The sequence below is a fragment of the Ursus americanus genome, chromosome 2 (assembly GCF_024610735.1).
Source record: "Ursus americanus isolate L20-20 chromosome 2, mUrsAme1.1.p, whole genome shotgun sequence".
Taxonomy (NCBI): Eukaryota; Metazoa; Chordata; class Mammalia; order Carnivora; family Ursidae; genus Ursus; species Ursus americanus.
Genome location: NC_142128.1, coordinates 95,714,905 through 95,734,951, shown reverse-complemented (window position 1 = coordinate 95,734,951; position 20,047 = coordinate 95,714,905). Strand labels below are relative to the sequence as shown.

At 43.3% G+C, this 20,047-nt stretch overlaps 1 protein-coding gene across 1 annotated transcript; it reads right to left on the bottom strand.

Annotated features, from left to right (window-relative positions):
• Positions 1 to 1,780: 1,780 nt before the first annotated feature.
• Positions 1,781 to 12,004, bottom strand: SELE (selectin E). The gene is made up of 14 exons (XM_045797682.2): positions 11,906 to 12,004; positions 11,492 to 11,575; positions 10,541 to 10,927; positions 9,938 to 10,045; positions 9,358 to 9,543; positions 8,378 to 8,563; positions 8,083 to 8,271; positions 6,943 to 7,131; positions 6,640 to 6,828; positions 6,254 to 6,430; positions 5,645 to 5,755; positions 4,869 to 4,890; positions 4,691 to 4,763; positions 1,781 to 3,750 (listed from the first exon to the last, which is right to left on the bottom strand). The coding sequence occupies exons 2-13, from the start codon at positions 11,526 to 11,528 to the stop codon at positions 4,715 to 4,717; spliced, it is 1,830 nt and encodes a 609-aa protein (XP_045653638.2). The 5' UTR covers positions 11,529 to 11,575; positions 11,906 to 12,004; the 3' UTR covers positions 1,781 to 3,750; positions 4,691 to 4,714.
• Between the last annotated feature and the right edge of the window lie 8,043 nt (positions 12,005 to 20,047).

Sequence of the window (20,047 nt, the reverse complement as noted above, 5' to 3'; positions counted from 1 at the left end):
CCCCTCTGAATCGTTCACTTTAAAACTGTTGCTTTATGTTACATAAACTTCACCTCAATATTAGTAATTTTTAAAATAGTGCATATTCAATCTAAAGAGAAGATTTGGGGTAGGCAAGGTCACAGGACACGTTAGCAGCCACTTGAAGGGTGATCCGGAGAAGAGTGGTTATTCTGCTATTCTGTGGTCCCCAAAGGGCAGAACTAGAATTAGTAGGTGAGCATTATAAACCATCACAAAACCCCAGAGAGACTGAAACCAATGCTGGAGGACTATTTGCCCACCAGGAGATGGTTGAAGGAAGGGTCAGTGAGTACCACTGACAGAAGAAGCCTTAGGTCCACAAACAGGACCACTGCCCTTCCCTTGTGCCTCTCCCCCATCACAGATGACTGCAAGGCTTCCTTGTTCATTGCTTCAACCAAGACTGTGTTCACTGCAGTTTCCAACATGAGTTTATCATGGGTAGAAGGAATGCGCAGTCTCACAAAGCAACCGGTAACCCCACAGCCAGGGTGCCCAGTTCTCCAATAACATCCTCCGCCTTCGCTCGGCTTGAACGACCTTCTCCCCTGGACACAGCCTCAACCTTGACATCCCCCCAAACTGTATCAACTCAAAAGTCACATACTCCAGCATCCCCCTCTTTAATCACAGTCGCCTATTCTCATAGATCTAATGCTCAAGTATCTCATTGCAACTCTTGTCAATCGCACCTCATTGAACCTCCAGGCCATTAACTAGCTCCTTTATTTCTTCTTTATTTCCATTCTGTTCTGTACTATTGGCAAACCTATCTTGTCTCCATCACGGGATTTTAAACCTTGCCTTCTGAGACAACTCATTCCTTTTGAGAAAAGTGGTCCTGCTCCTTATCATGAGCCCATCTGCTTTTGTTTGCCCACTTATTTGTTCACTCACTAAAAAAATGTTTGTAGAGTATCTATGGCATATCAGGAATATGCTACATTCTAGAAACACAGCAATGAATAAGGTTATTTGCTCCTACCCTTAAGGAACTTAGAATCGAGCAGAAAAGACAGATATTAAGCAATTACACAATAATTAGTTAATTAGAATTAAAGGAAGGAAGAAAAATATGGGCTGTGAGAGCATTAAAGGGGTGACTTACTCTAAGGAGTCAATGGCCATGAAGGGATATTTGAATAGAGAACCTGAAACCCGAGTAAGAGTCAATCAGGCAGAGAATGGGAGGTTCTTGAGGGGGAAGGTGGGTAACCCCAGGTGAAGGAAACCGATGTGTTCAAAGGCACCAAAGTGGGCAGACACAGCTCTCCACGTGGATGGACTGCGATGCCTGAAGGGACATGGTGTGAAATGAGGATGGGAGACAGGCAAGACTAGATGTTGTGTGACTTGTGGGCTGTGTCATAGTCCCTCCCAACAGCAGACTGAGAGCCTGGAGACTAAGGAGTTTATGGGGATTTTATCATGTAATCCAGGGATTGTGATAAGGATCTATTCTGAGGCTGCTGGTGAGAATGGAACACAGCTGGTTAAGGGTTATTACAAGAATTATTAATAGGAAGGATTTGGCGCCTTTGGGAGAGTAAGGAGAAGAACAAAATCCCCTTGATTATAGCCAAAACTCTGTTGTGGTGTTGGTCGAAACATCTTATGAATATACCAAAACTACTGGACTGTACACTTAAAAAGGGTGAATTTTATGGAATATGACTTTTATCAAAATAAAATAGAAATTTTAAGAAAGAACCCACATGCAGAACTAAATATAAAATGTTTATTATCAAACTTTGTACTGTCGTGTCAAATACAAAATAGGTATGGCATAAGCTTAAATAAATACATATTTTAAAAACTATAAAATATTTTAAATCATAATTTAAAATACTTTATTAAACCCAAATGCAGACCACATTTACATTTCACACAGCTATTTCCATTCAGTATATATAAATATTTATATTTACAACATTTGAGCAATTTCAGAGAAAATAATAATAATCCATTCCTTTGGTAGCCTGCTCACAATAGTTATTTCCCCCTCCCTTATTTCCCAGAGTTCTTTTGCCCTGTCAAAATCTCTGACCTTCTGACCCTTAGCATTCCTTCCAGTTTACTTTTGGCCTTGCCTTGGCCAACATGCAGCCAGAACTTGTCCAAAACTTTGATTTTTCAACATATGTTAAATTAGTGAAAGTGTGGGAGAGTTTTGATTCTCTTGCAAGATGGAGTGAGAAGCTCTGGCGATGGACAGGCCAAGAGTTTCTCATTGCCAACATTCAACAGATAACTGGAGATTCCTTAGGAATTTTAACCTCCCTTATAAATAAATATAAACACTCATTCATACAGACTCCTTTCTTCATGAACACAGAATAACGCAATTAGGGAATAAATATTAAAAGTCTTCACTTTTAAAAATCCACTGGACAAATCCTTTACATGGTGAGCTCTTACCATGAATTTTAAAATCTTATGTAATATGCAAGAACTGTACTTTGATGCATTGCATCTGACAAACATCTTCGTAGAAATGCAAAGCACATCCATATTCCTACATGTTTTTTTCAACAAAGATATTCATAAAAGTGTACCTTCATTTGTTTGCATTTACACTTTTTTCAAATCAGAATGCTTGGCCTCATGGAAGTTTTTCATCATGGAAAACCACAAATGTCTGAAAACAGAGCTGACGGTGTGCAAGTGCCGGCCATTCAGGTTCTGCTTTCATGATGCTACTCATGTTTTCATTTATTTTTTTAAGTAGGCTCCACGTCCAGCATGGAACCCGATGTGGAGCTTGAACTCATGACCCTGAGACCAAGACCTGAGCTGAGATCAAGAGTCAGATACTTAACAGACTGAGCCACTCAGGTGTCCCACTACTCATGTTTTTAAAAGCAACTGTAGTAAAACGGTCACGACTTTACGCTGGTTAACATTATACATCACTGGGGGACAGCATTTGCCCTTTTTTGAAATAAATTTACTACAGATATAATATTAGAATCTGTTAATAACCCATAGATAAGTAACTTTCACCCTGACATAGTCTTAACGTGCGCATATTTTCATGTCCCTGCAACACTTATACTGAATTAAGAATTAGGGAAGATTATACTTTAGTCAATGCAAATAAAAGAACACAATCTCTAAGAACACTTTATAAAGCACTGAATCCCATAGGGATAAAAGTGATTAAGACTATGCTTAGTAATCCTCACACAGAGTATTAAGTAGGATTTCCCCATGCACGCACCTGCGGGCATTAAAAAATCATCATTTTTCGCACGTTGGTGATAGAATATCTTTGGCCAAGTTGTTTTCCTTAAACTCCTGAGAATTATTCACCCTCTGACAGCAACCATGTAATCAGTAGTTGAGACACAGTGAGGGGCAAAAGAAAGAAACAATACCACAAAATACTGTGTTTCTCCACTGAGGTCTCACCGTGAGAGGGGAGAGAGTTAGAACAGGAATTCTGACATTCCAGAGCCAGAGTCTCTTCACTTTTGTCTGGAAGAGAATATGCTTTTCCTCCATCAGCCAGCACTTTCCAGATGCTGAGAGCGGGAGAGAGAAACCTGAGTCTTCCTGGTGGCAGGCTGGCCTCCCCCACTAGAGTGTGGACCGTTGAAGTCTTCATGGGTGCCATGTTCCCAGCTGTAAAGGTGGTGGATGTGGGAGGTGAGAAGCACCAGAGACCAAAGGAGCCCTTTCTGTCTCTGCCATTATTGCTCTGTTTCCCTGGAGGTACCTGTGTTCCTGCAAACAAGGAATGCATGCCGTCAGGACACTTAATATTCTGCATTAATAGAAACAACAAAAGTCACTTTCTGGAACAGACCACTGTGTTCACGGTCCCTGGAGAGTCCAAACATGAACAGCAAAATCCTATAATAGTTAAGGCAGTGAAACTATTCTCTATGATACTGTAATGGTGGATACATGTCCTTATATACTTGTCAAAACCCATAGAATATAGGACACCAAGAGGGAACCCTAATGTAAACTGTGGACTTCAGTTAATAATAATATACCTCTACTGGCCCATCAATTGTAACAAAATGCCACACTAACACGAGTTGTTAATAACAGAAGACATAGGAGGGTCAGGGGGTATGTTGGAACTCTAGTTTCTGCTCACTTTTTTTGTCAACCTAAAAACTGCCTAAAAAAAAAATAAAGTCTATTAATTTACAAAATCTATTCGGGTGGAGGGGGGGGGCGGGACTTGACACTTCCAAATTCTCGCAAAGCAGAGCAGAATGGCTAAAAACAAGATTCTAGAACCACACTGCCTGGGTTTGAATTCTGGCTACAGCGCTCACTAGTTTTGAGATTTTAGGCACGTTATGTGACTTGTCTGTGCCCCATTTTCTTCATCCGTATGATAAGAAATCTAGCAATCGTCCCTGTCTCATACAATTCCTAGCTTAGGACTGTTTCCAGAAGATAGTAAGAGCCACATTAGGGTTAACGATCATCATTATTATTATTAACTTTCAAAAGTGCAAGAACTCTACAAAGGCCAAATCTTGTTCTTTTCCTCTCCTTCTACAAAGAAATAAAACAGCTTTCCATAAAACACCATGAAGGTGGTGATTCTCCCCCAGGAAACTGGCAGGTTTGGAGGGCTCAAGGAGCAACAGAACATGAAGAGAGGGTATGTTCTTTCAAAATCATATGGGATTTCAAGTCTTACCTGATTCTTTTGGACTTAAAATGACTACAAAGGCATGTGGAAGGATCCGTCTGATTGAAGGCTTTGGCAGCTGCTGTGGAATACACGAGAACACGAAATTAAGCCCTGTTTTCCAACGTTTACAGAGAAAAATGTGTAGAACATTCAATGGCATGCTTTGGACAAGAATGCAACTTACCTGGCAGGAACAAATTTCTTTGCTGCAAGAAAAAGAAAACCATTAATTTGCACTGAAAGACTTTCAAGGACATATCACATTCAGAAACAATATGGTTCCATTCACCAGGGACTGCAAGCTCCACACCTCAGGGCCCTGTGATAATCAGAGCACAAACACAGCTTGGTGGCAATGGAGGTAACGTGCAAAGCACACAGACACCCTAAGGGCCAGGCAGCTTCCTAATGCTAATGACAGCGGCAGGCTCAGCTTGCCGAGTTCATCTGCCCGTTTTCCATGAGACATTGCAAATCTAGATTTTATATGAGATTCCCCATTTTATAAATGTCAGAACTTAATCCAAAAAAAATTAAATATTCCGAGAGCCAAACAAACCGTGAGTGTGTCTAGATGTGTTTGCGGAGTCCCCAGGAGATACTCCCACGTTTAAGGCTGTATTCCAAATAAATGTTTTGGAAACTTTTTAGCCATTTCCTGGGAGCACAATCTTATAGCCTCACTGCACAACTTCCAGGGGAGCCACAGAATTCCCTGTGGACGGCATCCCTTGGAGCTGTCCACCGTTAACTAACACTGATATTTCCTAAAACTCTTCCCACTTGGAGTTGTACTATAAACTCTAAGACCACGGCTCAATTATACTGTTTATTAGTGTTTATCTAGTAACTCGAGTCTAATTGCCGTTTACATGTGCAAGACAGAACATGACTCATCAATGAGAAAAATAAATACGTGTTTCAAAAACATTTTTGGAGTATGCTTCCAAGCTCCCTTACCTCTCTTCCGCAGGCGTTTCAGGAGCCAGAGGAGAAACGAGGCTAATGTCAAGAGAGAGGTCCCAGCAGCAGTGAGTCCGATTGCCAGGGGAGCGTTGGACTCAGTGGGAGCTAGGGAAACAGAGAGGGAAGAACTGTCACAGAAGGAACTGAATCTCAAGTCTTTCTGTTCTGTCCATTTGCCCTTTCCTTTGCACACCGATGAGCTGTCTACTTCGATACATACGAAGGAGACATGGTAGGTACTAAAGGCCTCTGAGATGGGCCCAAACCACCTGTGGCAGCTTGTCTCCCGCCACTGCCAGGAGACCTCTAACCTGCCAAGCTCTTCACGGAACCCACTGCACTTCAGTCAACACTGCACGCGTGCTCTCTTCCTTACTTGTCTTCCTTTTCCCTACTTGGATCTCTAGCCCCCCTTTTTCCATTTAGAATGCTACCTGTTCCATCCACATGTCACCTCTTCTGTTTTCTCCCTACTGCCATAAAATTAAATATTCACCAGCTTCTCAACCTTGGGAACTTTCTGGTTTGAGCATAATGAATGGTTCGGTACTTTCCCCTCCTCTGTCTAGTCCCCCAGACAGCCAGCCCCAATCAGTGCTTCACCTTCACAGGTGGGCGGCATCCCAGACCAGTGTCCTGTCGCATCACACGTCAGAGTTGCCGACCCATTGAGTGTCCATCCTTCAGGACATACAAACGCACACACAGCGCCAAACATAGGCTCCCCGCTGCAGCTCATGTTCAGCTTTCCAGAAACTGCCAGACTCGAACACTGTACCACTGCAAATGACAGGCACATGGGTAGAGGTTAACAAAAGTCTCCTGGAAAATGCCTAAAACTGGCTGAAAAGTCATCCATAGATGTAACTTGTGAACACTACCTAGTTTTCAGCATATAGGAAATTAGGGTCGAGCCCCATGGGGCAATCTAGCTTCAGACACATACAAAGTATTTGACCTAACTCCTTAAAGTCTAAATTCAGTCCTACCTTGGCAGGAGGGGACATCCTGTGTCCACTGTCCCTGAGATGTGCACTCGAGCTGAGCTGACCCATGTAATTCAAAGCCTTCCTCACAGCTGAAGGCACAGGACGACCTGTAGGTGAATTCTCCAGTAGAGGAATGGGCGCACCTGACCGAGCCGTGCTGGAGCGGCCGGACAGCATCACATTTCACAGCTGGAAGATACGAGTGAATGCATTAGAAGTCTGTGTCAGAAAGCAACAGTTTTCTCATGTAATCAAGTCGCTAGCTCTTCAACAGTTTTTATCTTAAAATAGAACAAAAACTACCTTCACATGCGGGCTCCTCGCTGTCCCATTCGCCTGTGGGGCCACACTGGAGTTTTTTGGATCCCTTCAACACAAATCCCTTCTCACAGAAGAACTCACAGCTGGACCCACTTTGGAAGCTTCCAGAAGCACTAGGAAGACAACTCATGTAGCCTCTCTCTGGGCTGGACAAAGCTTTGCACTGAAAAGCTGAGACACCAAAATGATGGTCAGAAAATATTACAGTGGAACTGGAGAGTCCTTAGCATTTGATGAATGCACCCATTCATTTTGGACAAAGCAATGCTCAGAGATCTCAAGACTCTTCATTACTCCATGGACAACTGGGAAGAGGACTGTGTTTTCTTTGAATGCCAATCCCTTCATTGAGAGTGAAGGACAGCCTTTAATAGAACCAGTGGTTCCTGAGCTCTGTTCTGTCATTTGAAAGAAAGTACAGTCAAGACAAAGATTTTATGTAGTCAGAGAGCAAATTATGGGTCCTGGATGCTGACAGATGATGCCAAAACACAAAAGGAAAGTAAGAAGGCAGTGCATAAAATGTGTCTGCTTTACAGTTTGGTTTTGGTCTTGTGGCTTCTTACCACTGGAAATCGTTCTGTGCTATATTTGGCGACAAAAATACCAGTACATGGTAATGAAAACTGCTTGTTTTCAACATCACTGCTCTTGCTTTAAAGTGAGTTAGATTTTAGTGCTTATGTATGTACGAAGGGTGTCTTCATATATGACACTACACTTGGTACATTCTCATCACTGCTAGTTACGAGCAGTTTCAGAAGAAAAGTATTACAAGAGTTTTAAAATCAAGTCATGTTCTCATAATCCTACTTTTAAGTGTTCTCGTGTGATTTTCCCTTAGATGAAGGCTTCAGCCTACTTCATGCCGGTGCCTGCAAAGCCATATTAGCACAGCACAGTGAAGAAACCAGGAAAGCATCCACTCTTAGTACATACAATCCTTTCTCTGGATAAGTACTGGTTCTTTTATATGAACCTCAAAAACATAAGATGCATGTTGCCCACCAAATCTGATTAGTCTAGTCCAAGTAGGCATCTGGTTTCATTTTAACTGCCCTAGTTTGAAGATTGCTGCCCTTTAAGAAAGGGGGTGTGTAAAGAAGAAGCTCTCGGGCTTACCTTCACAAACTGGGACTTGCTGACTCCATGTCCCTTGTGTGGTGCAGTCAAGTTGTGCTGGCCCCTGCACCAGGAAGCCTTCCTCGCAGGTAAAATTGCAGGAGGTCCCGAAGGTGAACTCGCCAGCAGGGGCGTGGCTACAGCTCACAGATCCATTCTGAGGATGGCCGATGGCCTCACACGTCACAGCTGTAACATAGGCACCCATGTACATTAGCAGGTCTGGCCTGACCACTTCAAGTACAGGTTGAGAAAAAGAATGTTTACAGTAAATCTTGACATGGAGCAACCCTACCTTTACACGTTGGCTCCTTGTTGTCCCAGTCACCAGATGAGGTACACTGGAGGCGCTTGGGTCCCATTAGTTCAAACCCTACTTCACACTCAAAGGCACAAGTTGTGTTCCATGGGAAGTTTCCAGAGCTTTCGAGACAGTCCATGGTGCCATTGGCAGGCTTTGTCAAAGCATTGCACTCAACCACTGGGGATTTGAAAGAGCACCATGAATTTTACGGAAGAATGATATGTTCACTTCCTAGTGAGTTGAAATTTGTAACAGGGCAAGGAGGCAACATTCAAATGGTGATCCCAACGTTCTAAATTAATTCTTGGGGACATGCACACACCCTATAAAGCTTTTATGCTTTTAATTAATATTTTCATCTTCTCTGATTGATTTATACTTTGACTATGCTGAGTCGTCTCTGTTCTATGTTATCATACCTCTCATCGTGTCTCTGATCTACTTTACATAAGGCAAAAACAAAGAAAAAACCAGATTCTCGATCAGGATTTATGACGAGTCGTGATAACAAAAATACTGACATACACAGGACATTCATTTATGTCAGCCCAGCAGGACCTGGAGGCAAAAAGTTTTCATCTCCAGCCTGGAAAGATAAGCCCAGGAGAGAAAAAGAGCTGTCAGGACAGCTCGACTCCCATGATCTTCAATTCATCTGCTGCATCGAGAGAGGCCAAGCGGGAGACGTCGGGAAGATTCCCTGAGTGTGCCGCCAGCGCTGGGGGCACTCTCTTACAAGTCACCGGAGCCTCAGAACCGCCCATCTCAAACACAGTGGTTTTTCTACAAACCTCTCTCAAACCAAGCAGGCAGCCTACTGGCCACACATATTGGCTGGGAGAAGAAGTCTTATTAAAAACAACAAAAGAACTTGCCCTAGAGTTTTGAAAATGTTATAAGTTGGATAAAAAAAACCCAAGGTCACGAAGGATGAGTTAGAGAGTGTTGTGTGCATTCGGAGACAGACGTACCGTTGCAGGCTGGAAGAGGAGTGCTCCAGTCCCCCGAGGAAGTACACTGCGTAGCCTCTGTGCTGCTTGGGAGGTAACCCTGTTCACAGCTGACAGAGCAGGAAGAATTGTAGCTGAAGTGCCCCAGCGGGTGGGTGCAAACCAGGCTTCCATGCCCAGGGTCTTCCTGCGCTTGACAGGTCACAACTGAAAGGAGAAACCACATCAGATCGCTCTGTGTCACCCAGCACAAAGGGAGAGCGCCCTGGAAACTGTGACTATTGTTACTGAATGCTTCCTCTGTGCCGGGCACTACGCATTCATTCACATAGGCCTAACCCCTGGGGTTGATGCTATTATTGCCCTCATTTTACAGGGAGAAAGCTGGCACTCAGGGAGCTTAACTACCTGGTCTGGTGCCGTAAGTCATAGTGGTAAATTGGGGATTTGAAGCCAGGGTGTGATGGCCTCGGCTCTTAAGCCCCACTAGATGCTACATGCCCCAGGGAAGCGGGGACATGCACACCTGACATCCAAGCCAGCTGGGACACGGGACGGTACTACCAATCCAAGGGAAGGGACAGGTGAGACGAGGACCTACCTTGCTCACACTTGAGTCCACTGAAGCCGGGGTAGCACTCACACGTGTAGTTGTTGACGGTCTCCACACACTCACCGTGGCCGCTGCAGGATGTAGGGGTACAAGCAGCTGCGGAAAACACAATGAGGAGGATCGTCATTGTGCTTAGAAGGTGTTCCCTTGGGTTTAGGATCAATGGTGTGCGACAGAGATGTCACCGATTATAGGGACCGCCAGAGATTTTAACGGAAGTGCTCCCCGGGGTTTAAGCTCAGTTATGTTAAACCTTGATGTTGATGTGCGGGTGTCAGGGGTACAGCTCGCACTGGCATCAAAAATAGAAAATTCCCTTTATCACAAACTCTAAAGATAGTTTTCCTTCTACGAATAAATGACTAAAACATGCATGCACTACATATGTATTGACCTACATATATACATGCGTTCTTGCCTACATTCACGCAAAGAAGCGAAAAGATAAAGTTTGCCAAACAGAATGTTTTAAAATCGTATTTCTTAGAACATAACATTACCATAGTAGAGACCAGGTTTTGCATACTGTCAACAATTTGTCAAGATGCCCACAGCCTGAAACCCCTCCCACGGCTGCCTCGAGCCCCATACCTGTGTAACACAAGGCAAGCTTCTTTTTGTCGCATCTCTCATCATTCCACATGCCCGTGTCCTTGTCTCTCTTGATGTAGATCTCCACACAGTCTTCATCGGTTTGCTTATTGTTTGGTTCGCCGGGAGCCCAGTTCTTGGCTTCCTCGGTCAGAAGCTTCTGGGTGCCTATCCAGGTCCACTGCTTATTGACCTTTCTGATTCCGATCCAGTAGTAAGTTGGTGAATAACTGAACACGGAGTTCAGGTATTTAATTTCTTCTTGGTTTTGGATCGCGACCAGATGCGTGTACCTTTGCTGGCAGTAAGCACTAGCTTCGTCAAAAGTCATGGTTTCTGTGGAGGCATTGTACGACCAGGCTCCACTCTCTTTAAACAGGAGAAGCGCTAAAGGGGAAAGTGTGAAAGGCATGGGAAGGTTAGTCCTGCTGTAGTTTGACTCTATTAAATGGGCTTTTTATGGCTTTATAGTCCTCAGCCAGTGGCCTTTGGAATGACCTGAATTTTTTTCACCTTTTCCAAAGTATGAAGGGGTATAGATGGAGAAACTACCGTTTATTGTGCGTATCTTTTGTGGTTGAGCTCCCTGCACACACCCACCACAGTCGATCAGTATATCCACTGCAGTAGATAATAATCAGAATAACTAAGCTTATGGAGCCCTTAATACACACCACCAAGCACTGTCTGAGGCCCTTTCCACGACACTGGATCCTCGCAATGCCTCTGGGAAATAGGAGACTTATGATCAACACTTTGCACATTAGGAAGCTGAGACACAAAGAGGGAAATTGCCCCTAACCCGGGGTGGAACACATTGTGCAGAGAGGCCAGAGATGCTGCTAGACATCCTACAATGCTTGGGGACCCCACGAGGAGGAATGATCCTGCCCGAAATGCCATTAGTGTCCAGGACGAGAAACCCTGGTCTGATGAATGACATTGACTTACCAAGAATGAGAGCAGGGAGAAGCTGTGAAGCGATCATGACTTCTAGGGCTCTTTTTATCAAAAGATCCGTCTTGAAATGTCTTTCTGGGGGGAAAAGTGAAAAATTCGTTACAGAAAGAAATGTGAGGTAGCCGGTCACTGAGATCCTTCTACGATGATGTTTTCAGCAGCACCATAAGATTTTAGGTAAAGGATAACAGTGCCATCATCTTTGTTTCAAGGAAGTCGGCCAGAAAGAATACATACATACAATGTAAGATTTTCATCATTTGGGTGAAAGAGAAAAGCCGGAGTTTAACGAGTCCAGATACAACAAGAACCCACAGAGGTCTTTTATCAAAAGGCTTTCTGCATCTCTATTCGTATTGACAATCCTGTTTCAAGCCCACCCTTGTAAAGATTCTTTGCACTTACTGTTCTGTGAAGTGGTGGCTTTGGTGCCCGTGGGATTCCTGTTTGTGTCGCTGCTGCTTCTGTCTCGTGCCGCTTAGCAGTTCTGATGTGAAGTCAGCCAAGAACAGCAGAGCGCTGCTCCTGCCGGAGCCCCTTTATAGGGAGGCTCGCTTCCTGTGAGTAATAGGAGGATATGTCCAAGCCCAGTAAAGAGGAATTCCCCAGCAGCATCCAAAAAGTTTCCCGGGAATATCCATAACACCAAAAAATTACAGTGATGTCAGAAACTCTAGTCCTCCAAGCTCATTCTCCTTTGTTCATGCCTTTTTATTTTACATGAATCCTATGAATATGGCACGAATGTCTTTAAAATTTTGAAAACTTTGCTTATTAGCAGCATCTCTCCTGTAATTGTGGTAGTAATCAGAATCTCATGAACATAAGCAAACTCAGCCTCAGTTTTATTATCTGTGGACAACCGTTCTTAATTTTTTCACCTGTAGCTGTCAACAGTGGGCCGCCAATCTTTTGTTTTTTCTCTCACCTACCAATTCCACCCATTTTAAGGTACACTGTCTCACAGAAGAATGAGTCACAAGGTGTATGTTAATCCTCAGATTCTATGCATAGTTACAGCCTAATGACTAGAAATAATATCTCACGGGTAAATGTTTTGAAATAATGCCTTGTTTCTTAAAAATAGCGAAAACGGGAAAAAGACTTAGGTGTTTATGTCTGTAAATGTTTATTCATGATTTGTTCAGTGAAAACAAAATAAAGATGAAAACTATATGTACTCATTTAATTGACTCAGATTTAACAGTTTTAAAATATGAATGTGCAAAGAATAACAAAACTGTACCAAAAATGTTAACAGTGGCTATCTCTGGATGACAAGACTTGGGGTAAGTTTTATATTCTTCATGATTATTTTCAGCATTTTCCAACTTTGGCAATGGCCCTCTATTACTTTTATAGTAAAAATAACACAGTTTAAAGAACCCTGTGTCTAAATGCAAGTGAAGGAGATATATATAATATCACTTATTCTGCTCTTCATAGTGACGTTTCTTTGAGGTGATATCCCCAACTCTGCATCCTGTCTAATTTAAATGATAGATACGGTAAATGGAGATCATTTTAATGTCCACAGGAAAAGTTGTTGACCCCTACAAGCACTTTCCAGAAGATCCTAATTCCAAAGCAAATTCTCTCTGTGACTGTATTTACATTGAGAGAACTTCGGCGAGAGAATCCAATACCAGAAGGAGGTATAAGAGAAGGAAGATGTGGAAGAAATTTGAGAGTAAAGATAATTTATTATCAGAGGTATGATATTCCAAACCTACTCACCCAGAATATGCCCCTGAGGTTGGGCCAGCAAATCGGGCACCTGGGGACTGGGGACTGAGGGGCTTTCTTCAGGCTCCAGGGTTGCTGCAAAGGCCATGAACAGACCCAGTCTGCCTCTCATGGAGAGACGTCAAGACAGTGAGGGGCAGGAGGGGGTGACAGCGACTGTCAGGATCTGATGAGGGCACCCACTTGCTGGAGACGGAGTATGTGCTGAAGAAATTGGGTGAGAACTGAACAGCTGGGGATGTTGAGTATTAACTCCCCCTCCCCAAATAAACCTATGTTCCCTGAGTAACAGGCTGACTAGAGGTGCCTCAAGGCCCCACTGAATCTCCCGGGCTCTGAAGATGTAGGGTGCTGTCCCTGGAGGGCTGGGTTTCAACTCCAGCTTCATCTGGACTCCTTTGCAGCGTCCACACTGGGGAGGCTAAGGGAAGAGGAAAGAGTGCAAACACGGGCTCACCCCTGGTGGCCACCACTAGAGCTACTTCGTCTGTGAGGCGCCATACTTCCTGCCTTCTTCATCCCTCTTCCTGGAAGTCATTTGTCCTCTTCTCTCCAGTCTTTAATGGGCATCAAGGACTTTACCCACTTCCCCTTCTGTGCCCAGACCCAATCTTACCTTTAGGGTGAAGAGCCATCCCTGAGGGAGTGAGAGACAGCCCAGGAAAAGCATTTGGGGATTGTCGAGACAAAAGTTCCATTTTTATCCAAAGCCATCCTGTACACTACCAATAGCTACGGACAAATAAAAGCTACGGACAGGAGACTATTGGGTTTAATGGGAGGTAGCACCAGCCATAACCCCATGGGGCAAGACCAACTGTCAAGGTGTGAATTTGGCTTTGGTTCCTCACCACTGAAGGGAACTGCAAGGCATGAGCACCAGCCTTCCTGAGGCTCTCGGTTGGTTCCTTTACCTCTGAGCAGTTTTGCTGGGCACTTTCTCTTTTAAAGCCTTGATAGCCGCCCCCCACATTCTGCTCTGCCAACACCTAGTGTACGTCTGCAGAGTCTAAGGTAGGGAGAAGAAATCCCAACACGGATGCAATTCTATTTACAGAATAAAAATGTGATCTTTCTCGCACACCCAAAATTGTGAAATAAAATGAACAATATCATGTTATAAAATGGCACTTCTTGTCTGGCCAGAGCATAAGACTATTTGACAGAAAACCGGTCTGGTTCCCTTGGAATTTATTCCCCGGGAAGGCATGTTCTCTCATTTGGGATTTGTAGCTCCCTTAGGACACCTGGGTCGGGCGGGAGCCCTGGGCTCTCTCTCAGTCTGAGCTCCCACACCCAGGGAGCTTGTTTAATATGCATACCTTCAGGTCCAACCCTCAGAGGCTCTGACTCAGTGGGTCTGGGTAGGCCCAGGAGTCTGCCCTCTCAGTGAACAACTCAGGCGACTCTGAGACAGATGCCCAAACCCCACCACACTTTGAGATACAACAGCCCAGGGCCACCTAAGTTAGGAGAGAATATCAAGAAGACCCTATGACGCGTGCTCAGTTACAGGTACCAGAATTGTAACCAAAATGTGTCCGTAGCTAACCCTGACAACCTCTCTGCCGGAAGGCTAGAGGCCGGCTTGTAACAGTGCTCGGCCCAAACAAGGAATATTTGGGATGAGTGCATGCTCTGAGTTCTTACACATGAAAAGTAAGTGGGTTTTAACCAAAGAAAGAGAACAGCTGCCGAAGAAGTGATGTTAGGTATGGAGATATTCAGTTAATCTCCTGCCTTCCTCCAAAAGGACCCTGTAATCCCACTAACTCCCCATTATGGATTTCCTAAGCGATTCTGAGACTTAAAAATTGGATGTGTTCCCTTGCTTCCTCTCTGGCAGCACCTTATCTTGACGTTTCCGCTTTCTGTTTTGGGATCTAAGAACTAACTAATGGGAATATCTTCAAAATGAGCCAACGGCGGTGAATTCCCAAAGCGGAAGAAACAAGTGTGGGCAGCCTGGTGGATTGACAGAGCTTTTCCTGAGTGTAGCCAGACTGTTTGCCGACACTGGGTAACTGGCTGCAGAAAATGCCCCTGGATTTCAGAAAAGTCCCCTTGCTTGTTTTCCTTGGCCCCAGCGCTGCTTGTTTTGTAACCCAGAGGTTGCCTAAAGGACTATTCTTAGCTTTGCTCTCAGTGCTTCACATCAGAAAAGTTGGGGTCTGGTCACTGTTTGAATATCAAGAGATTGCCATTTCCTACTACTTAGCTCCGTGGCGTGGAGAAAGATTTTTTTGTCTCTTTAAGCCCCAGATTTCCCGTCTGAGAACCAAAGGTGCTTGACTGAGGTCCTTGCTACTATAATGTATTATAACGTAATTTGTAAATATAAGAAAAGACACTAGTTTAAATCCAACTATTCATTATTTGTCTTCTCTGAGACATTTTTAGATAATAATCAATAACGATACCTTATATAAAGCACCTCCTGGATCCCAAGTGCTTTACATACATTACTTCATACAAATTTCACAAAATAAAAGGCAGACACGATTAATTTCATTTAACAGAGGATGAAACACAGACCCAGAGAGGTTAAACAATGTGCCTTTTGAGTTATTAAATGGTCAGCAGGGATTCAAATCCATGTTTGTGTTCTAAAGACCATATCCCGTGTGTTCATTCCATGCCTGCTCAGACAGAAACTCCAGCAGGAAATATACCTTAGTTTTTTGGGGAAAAAAAATGTTAAAGCAACCTCTTTCACTTCCCGTACCCTTAGCTGACCCTGTAAATTCAGTGGCTTTGGATGGGATCCTTTCAAAGTAGACCCTAAGACAAGGATGAGGGTTAAAGTCGTTTATTTGGGAGATGATCCCAGGAAGCATAGTAGGTGAGTGAGAAAGTAACACAGGGAAAGGAAGAAACCTGGTAAAGGGTATGCTAATAAGCCATGTTGCCACCTGGGAACAAGGCCTGCACCCCACCGGGGAGCTCTGGCAGATATCTAAGAATAGCCCCAAGGAGGGGTGAAGGAGCTGGGGTGGACCCACCAATTCCTGTCTGTCATTGGCTGAGGGATGACCCTGGGAGGAATGCAGTTAATTCCCCTGCACTTCCAAGTGGATTGCTGATGCCAGACAAAGCCCGACCCAAAGAGTGGCAGGTGCTTGCAGGTGGAAATGACATGATCTGACTTCTGTATGTTTGTGTTGGGACAAGATGGGTGTGTTAGTTTCCTATCACCGCTGTAACAAATAACTACACATTTGGTGGCTGAAAACAACCCACATGTATTATTTCATAGTTTCTATAGGTCAGAAGTATGTGGATGGTTTCTCAGCTCTGGGTTTCACATTGCCAAAATCAAAGTGTAAGCCAGTAGGGCTCTTCTTGGGAGGCTCTGGGAAGAGTCTGCTTTCAAGGTCATTCAGATGGTTGACAGAATCCAGTTTTTTGTGGTTATAGGACTAAGGTCCCTGTGGCCTTACTGGCTGTCAGCCAGGAGTCACTGTCAGTGTCTAAGGGCCACCGACATTCCCTTGCTTATGACCCCTTCACCTTCCAAACTCAGCAATGGCTGAGTCCTTCTCTCAAATCTCTCTAACTTCTTCTGCCTCATTGCTTTTCTGGCCACCACTTCCGCATGGATTTGAAATGCGGGAGGACAGAAGAACCAAGATTGCCAAGGCCATGCTTTTTTTTGTTGAAAGTGCTTTAAAAAATGAAAATTATAAATTTTATTTACATTTTCTATTTTTATACATGTTGTTAGGAGTCAGCCATTTTTAAGGATCTCTGATGACCTAACCAGCCTTCAGCATGTTTTCTGCCCTACTTATGACCATATTTGCTGTAATCTCAAAGGAGAAAAATAAAACTTATAAAAAAGACAAAAACAATAGCAACAAAAAATCTTATTCCAAGCATTCCGTAACTTTTTCATGTGTTCATACTTAGCTGTACTATCGGTAGTTGGTTTGTATAAAATGGTTTATCAAGGCCAAAGGTAAAAGCTTTCTTTTTTGCCCCTTTTTGATCTGTGAAATTACTGCTTATTTTTTGGCCTGTGTGATATGTATGTGAAACAGTGTTGTCCAATAATAAATTGGAATTTTATTTTGTTGAGTTGTCCTAAAAAGAGAGATATGGAAGGACTGATTCACTATAAGGAGTCATTTTCCAATCTATTATGTTTGCTATAACCCAGTTTTACTTATTGTCCATTAGTTGCTGGTGCTTAAATTTTTACCAAAAAATGGGGGCAATTCTGGACATCATAATGATGCCTTCTCATAGAGTATTTTATTTGTTGTTGCATCCCCAGCTCCCGACTGGGCCTGGCTTTTAGCAAATGATCACAGATATTTGTTGAATTAATAAATGAATGAAGTCACTTGAAATGTAAAACATTTATTTTTGTGTCCTAATCATGGATTTCAGAACAGTTGGCATCCTAAAAAGGAAGTGTTCTTTCTACTTTTATTCTCATACAATGTAAAGACAAAAAACTGTATGGGAAAAGCTGTCAGCCTCAATATCTCCGAGTACCAAACTGAATGCCAACTTCGAGAAGCTAAGTGAGAGGTTTGATGACCCTATGCACATGCCTCTTCATGCTGGGTGCCTACCTATAGTCAGATCACAGGAAAGCAAGGAGCACTCCCTTAAAGGGACCCTTCTGCACTGACAATAATGAGGCTCAATTATTAGAAGTGTTTCTATCTCTAAAAGCAGTAGGAGATTTTTAATAAGGAATCACTCTGACCTATAGCATTCGTGAACCTTCTTTAAAATATCCTAAAAATTCTGGGGCGCCTAAGTGGCTCAGTCAGTTAAGCACCTGACTCTTGATCTCAGCTCAGGTCTTGATCTCGGGGTCGTGAGTTCAAACCCCGTATTGTGCTCCCACTGGGCATGGAGCCTACTTTAAAAAAAAAAATCTTAAAATTTTACTAGAATATGTGGAACCTCCCCAACTAATTCTGGGAAGTTATAACGTTCGTGTTAAAACTGGACAATGTTAGAACAAAAGTAGGAAACCAATCTCTTGGTGAGAGATGTCTAGAAGAAGAATCCTGGTCTGGACCCCTCCCACACCAAGTCAGCCATCCTGGCCCTGCCTGTGTGTGCACCACTGTGCCTTTTCCCCAGACAAGGGCCATCTATGCATGATGCAGGAGTCAGCTGGTCAGCTGCATGCACTTCACCTTGTCTGCCAGTGGTGCAAGGGGCCAAGTCAATGTTCGTGTGGAGCAGAGCATGCAGGGTGAAGCAATGATAAATCTGACAGTGAGGAGCATGCATTGTCCAGAAAGAGAACTGCGGAAGAAGATGTGGGGCTAACTTTCAAAACAGAATTTCCTTGCTCTCTGGATGTTGGCTTCCTTGACCTTCGATGGTAGAGGTTCCTCTCCTTGCTCAACAATGTTGATTTTGGAGAGAAAACAGAGCTCAAAAACGCGCCGGTCATTCCCTGGGGAATGTTACAGGAATACAAAGGGCAGCTTCTCAAACCAGCGAGGCCTCACCTCTGCTTCTAGTAGATAGGAAAAGAGGAAGAGATGAACAATAACCTTTTTAAGAAGCTCAGTGTTATCGCTTTATCTCACAGAAAGATGCCTCCAGTCAGTCTGGCTAAAAGTAATCAGCATGGGAGCGTCTTTATGATTCTAGCAAGTGGAATGTTTCCCTTAATTAAGAGAGCCTTGTCTGACTCGGGGAAATGAAACACTTTCTCCGATGTGAGTGTGAGCCGGCCATAATTCCCACTGACAAAAAACTCGGAGAACTAGGCGATTATCTGAAGTGATCAGAAATGAGTCATTTTCCTCCTTTGAAATATTCAGAAAATTGAAACAAAATACATTCTTTTGGGTTTTCTGTATCTAATAGATAATTGACTAATATCTCTGTTTTGCTGAAGTACTGGGAAGCTGCGTGAAGTAGAAGAAAAATTTGGTCGTTGTCGTTATGCAAATCAGCAAAACAAACATTTTGGATAATGCCGCAAACTGGCTGTGTGATCTTCCGTGAGGTATTAAATCTCCTTGAAGTTCCAATTCATCATCTGTAAAATAATATGATACTTGTAAAATGGGAATTCTTTCTATATTGTAATGCTGTGGGTTTTCTTAAAAAGTAAAAACAGATGAAGTAATATGAATAAAGAACTTAGCATATATAGTCATTCAATAAATAGTACCACGTAAAATACTGCTAGATATGCTAACTTTATTTTATTTGGGGGGGGGAGGTGCAGAGGGACAGAGAGAATCTCACAACCCTGAGATCATGACCTGAGCTGAAATCAACCAACTAAGCCACGCAGTTGCCCCTAGAAATGCTAATTTTAGACTTAGCTATTCAGAGCTGGCTGAGCTGGCTTTGCCAGATGGCTACTGAAGATTTGCATGGCCTTTATACCAAGAAAAAATAATTGTTAGCAAATATCTGAATCTTAAAATAGACTCTACCCACCTGGGCAGGTGGGAATTTCCACGCTAGTGTTATGAAGCCCTTTCCTTGAGAAACAGATCATGGATTGAATGAAGGAAAAGAAATAGGAAAGATTGTGCATGGTAAAGCAATACAGTCCTCTGGAAAGTTTAGAGAGGATGGGTTGAACTCTGGAAAGTGAAGTAGAAAAGACACATGACCTTCCTGTGAAGGGGTACCAAGACCTACCAGAGTCCCCAGTTACATAATTGCATCACAGCAAAATATGTTTTCAAAATATGTTCCCTAGAGCGCTACTTTCCCCAGATGCGAAAAAAATATCATAGGCAAATAAGTTTGGAAACACTGCATAACGTAGCTCCCTTCTGGAGAGTCTTGAAGAACATGTTAAAG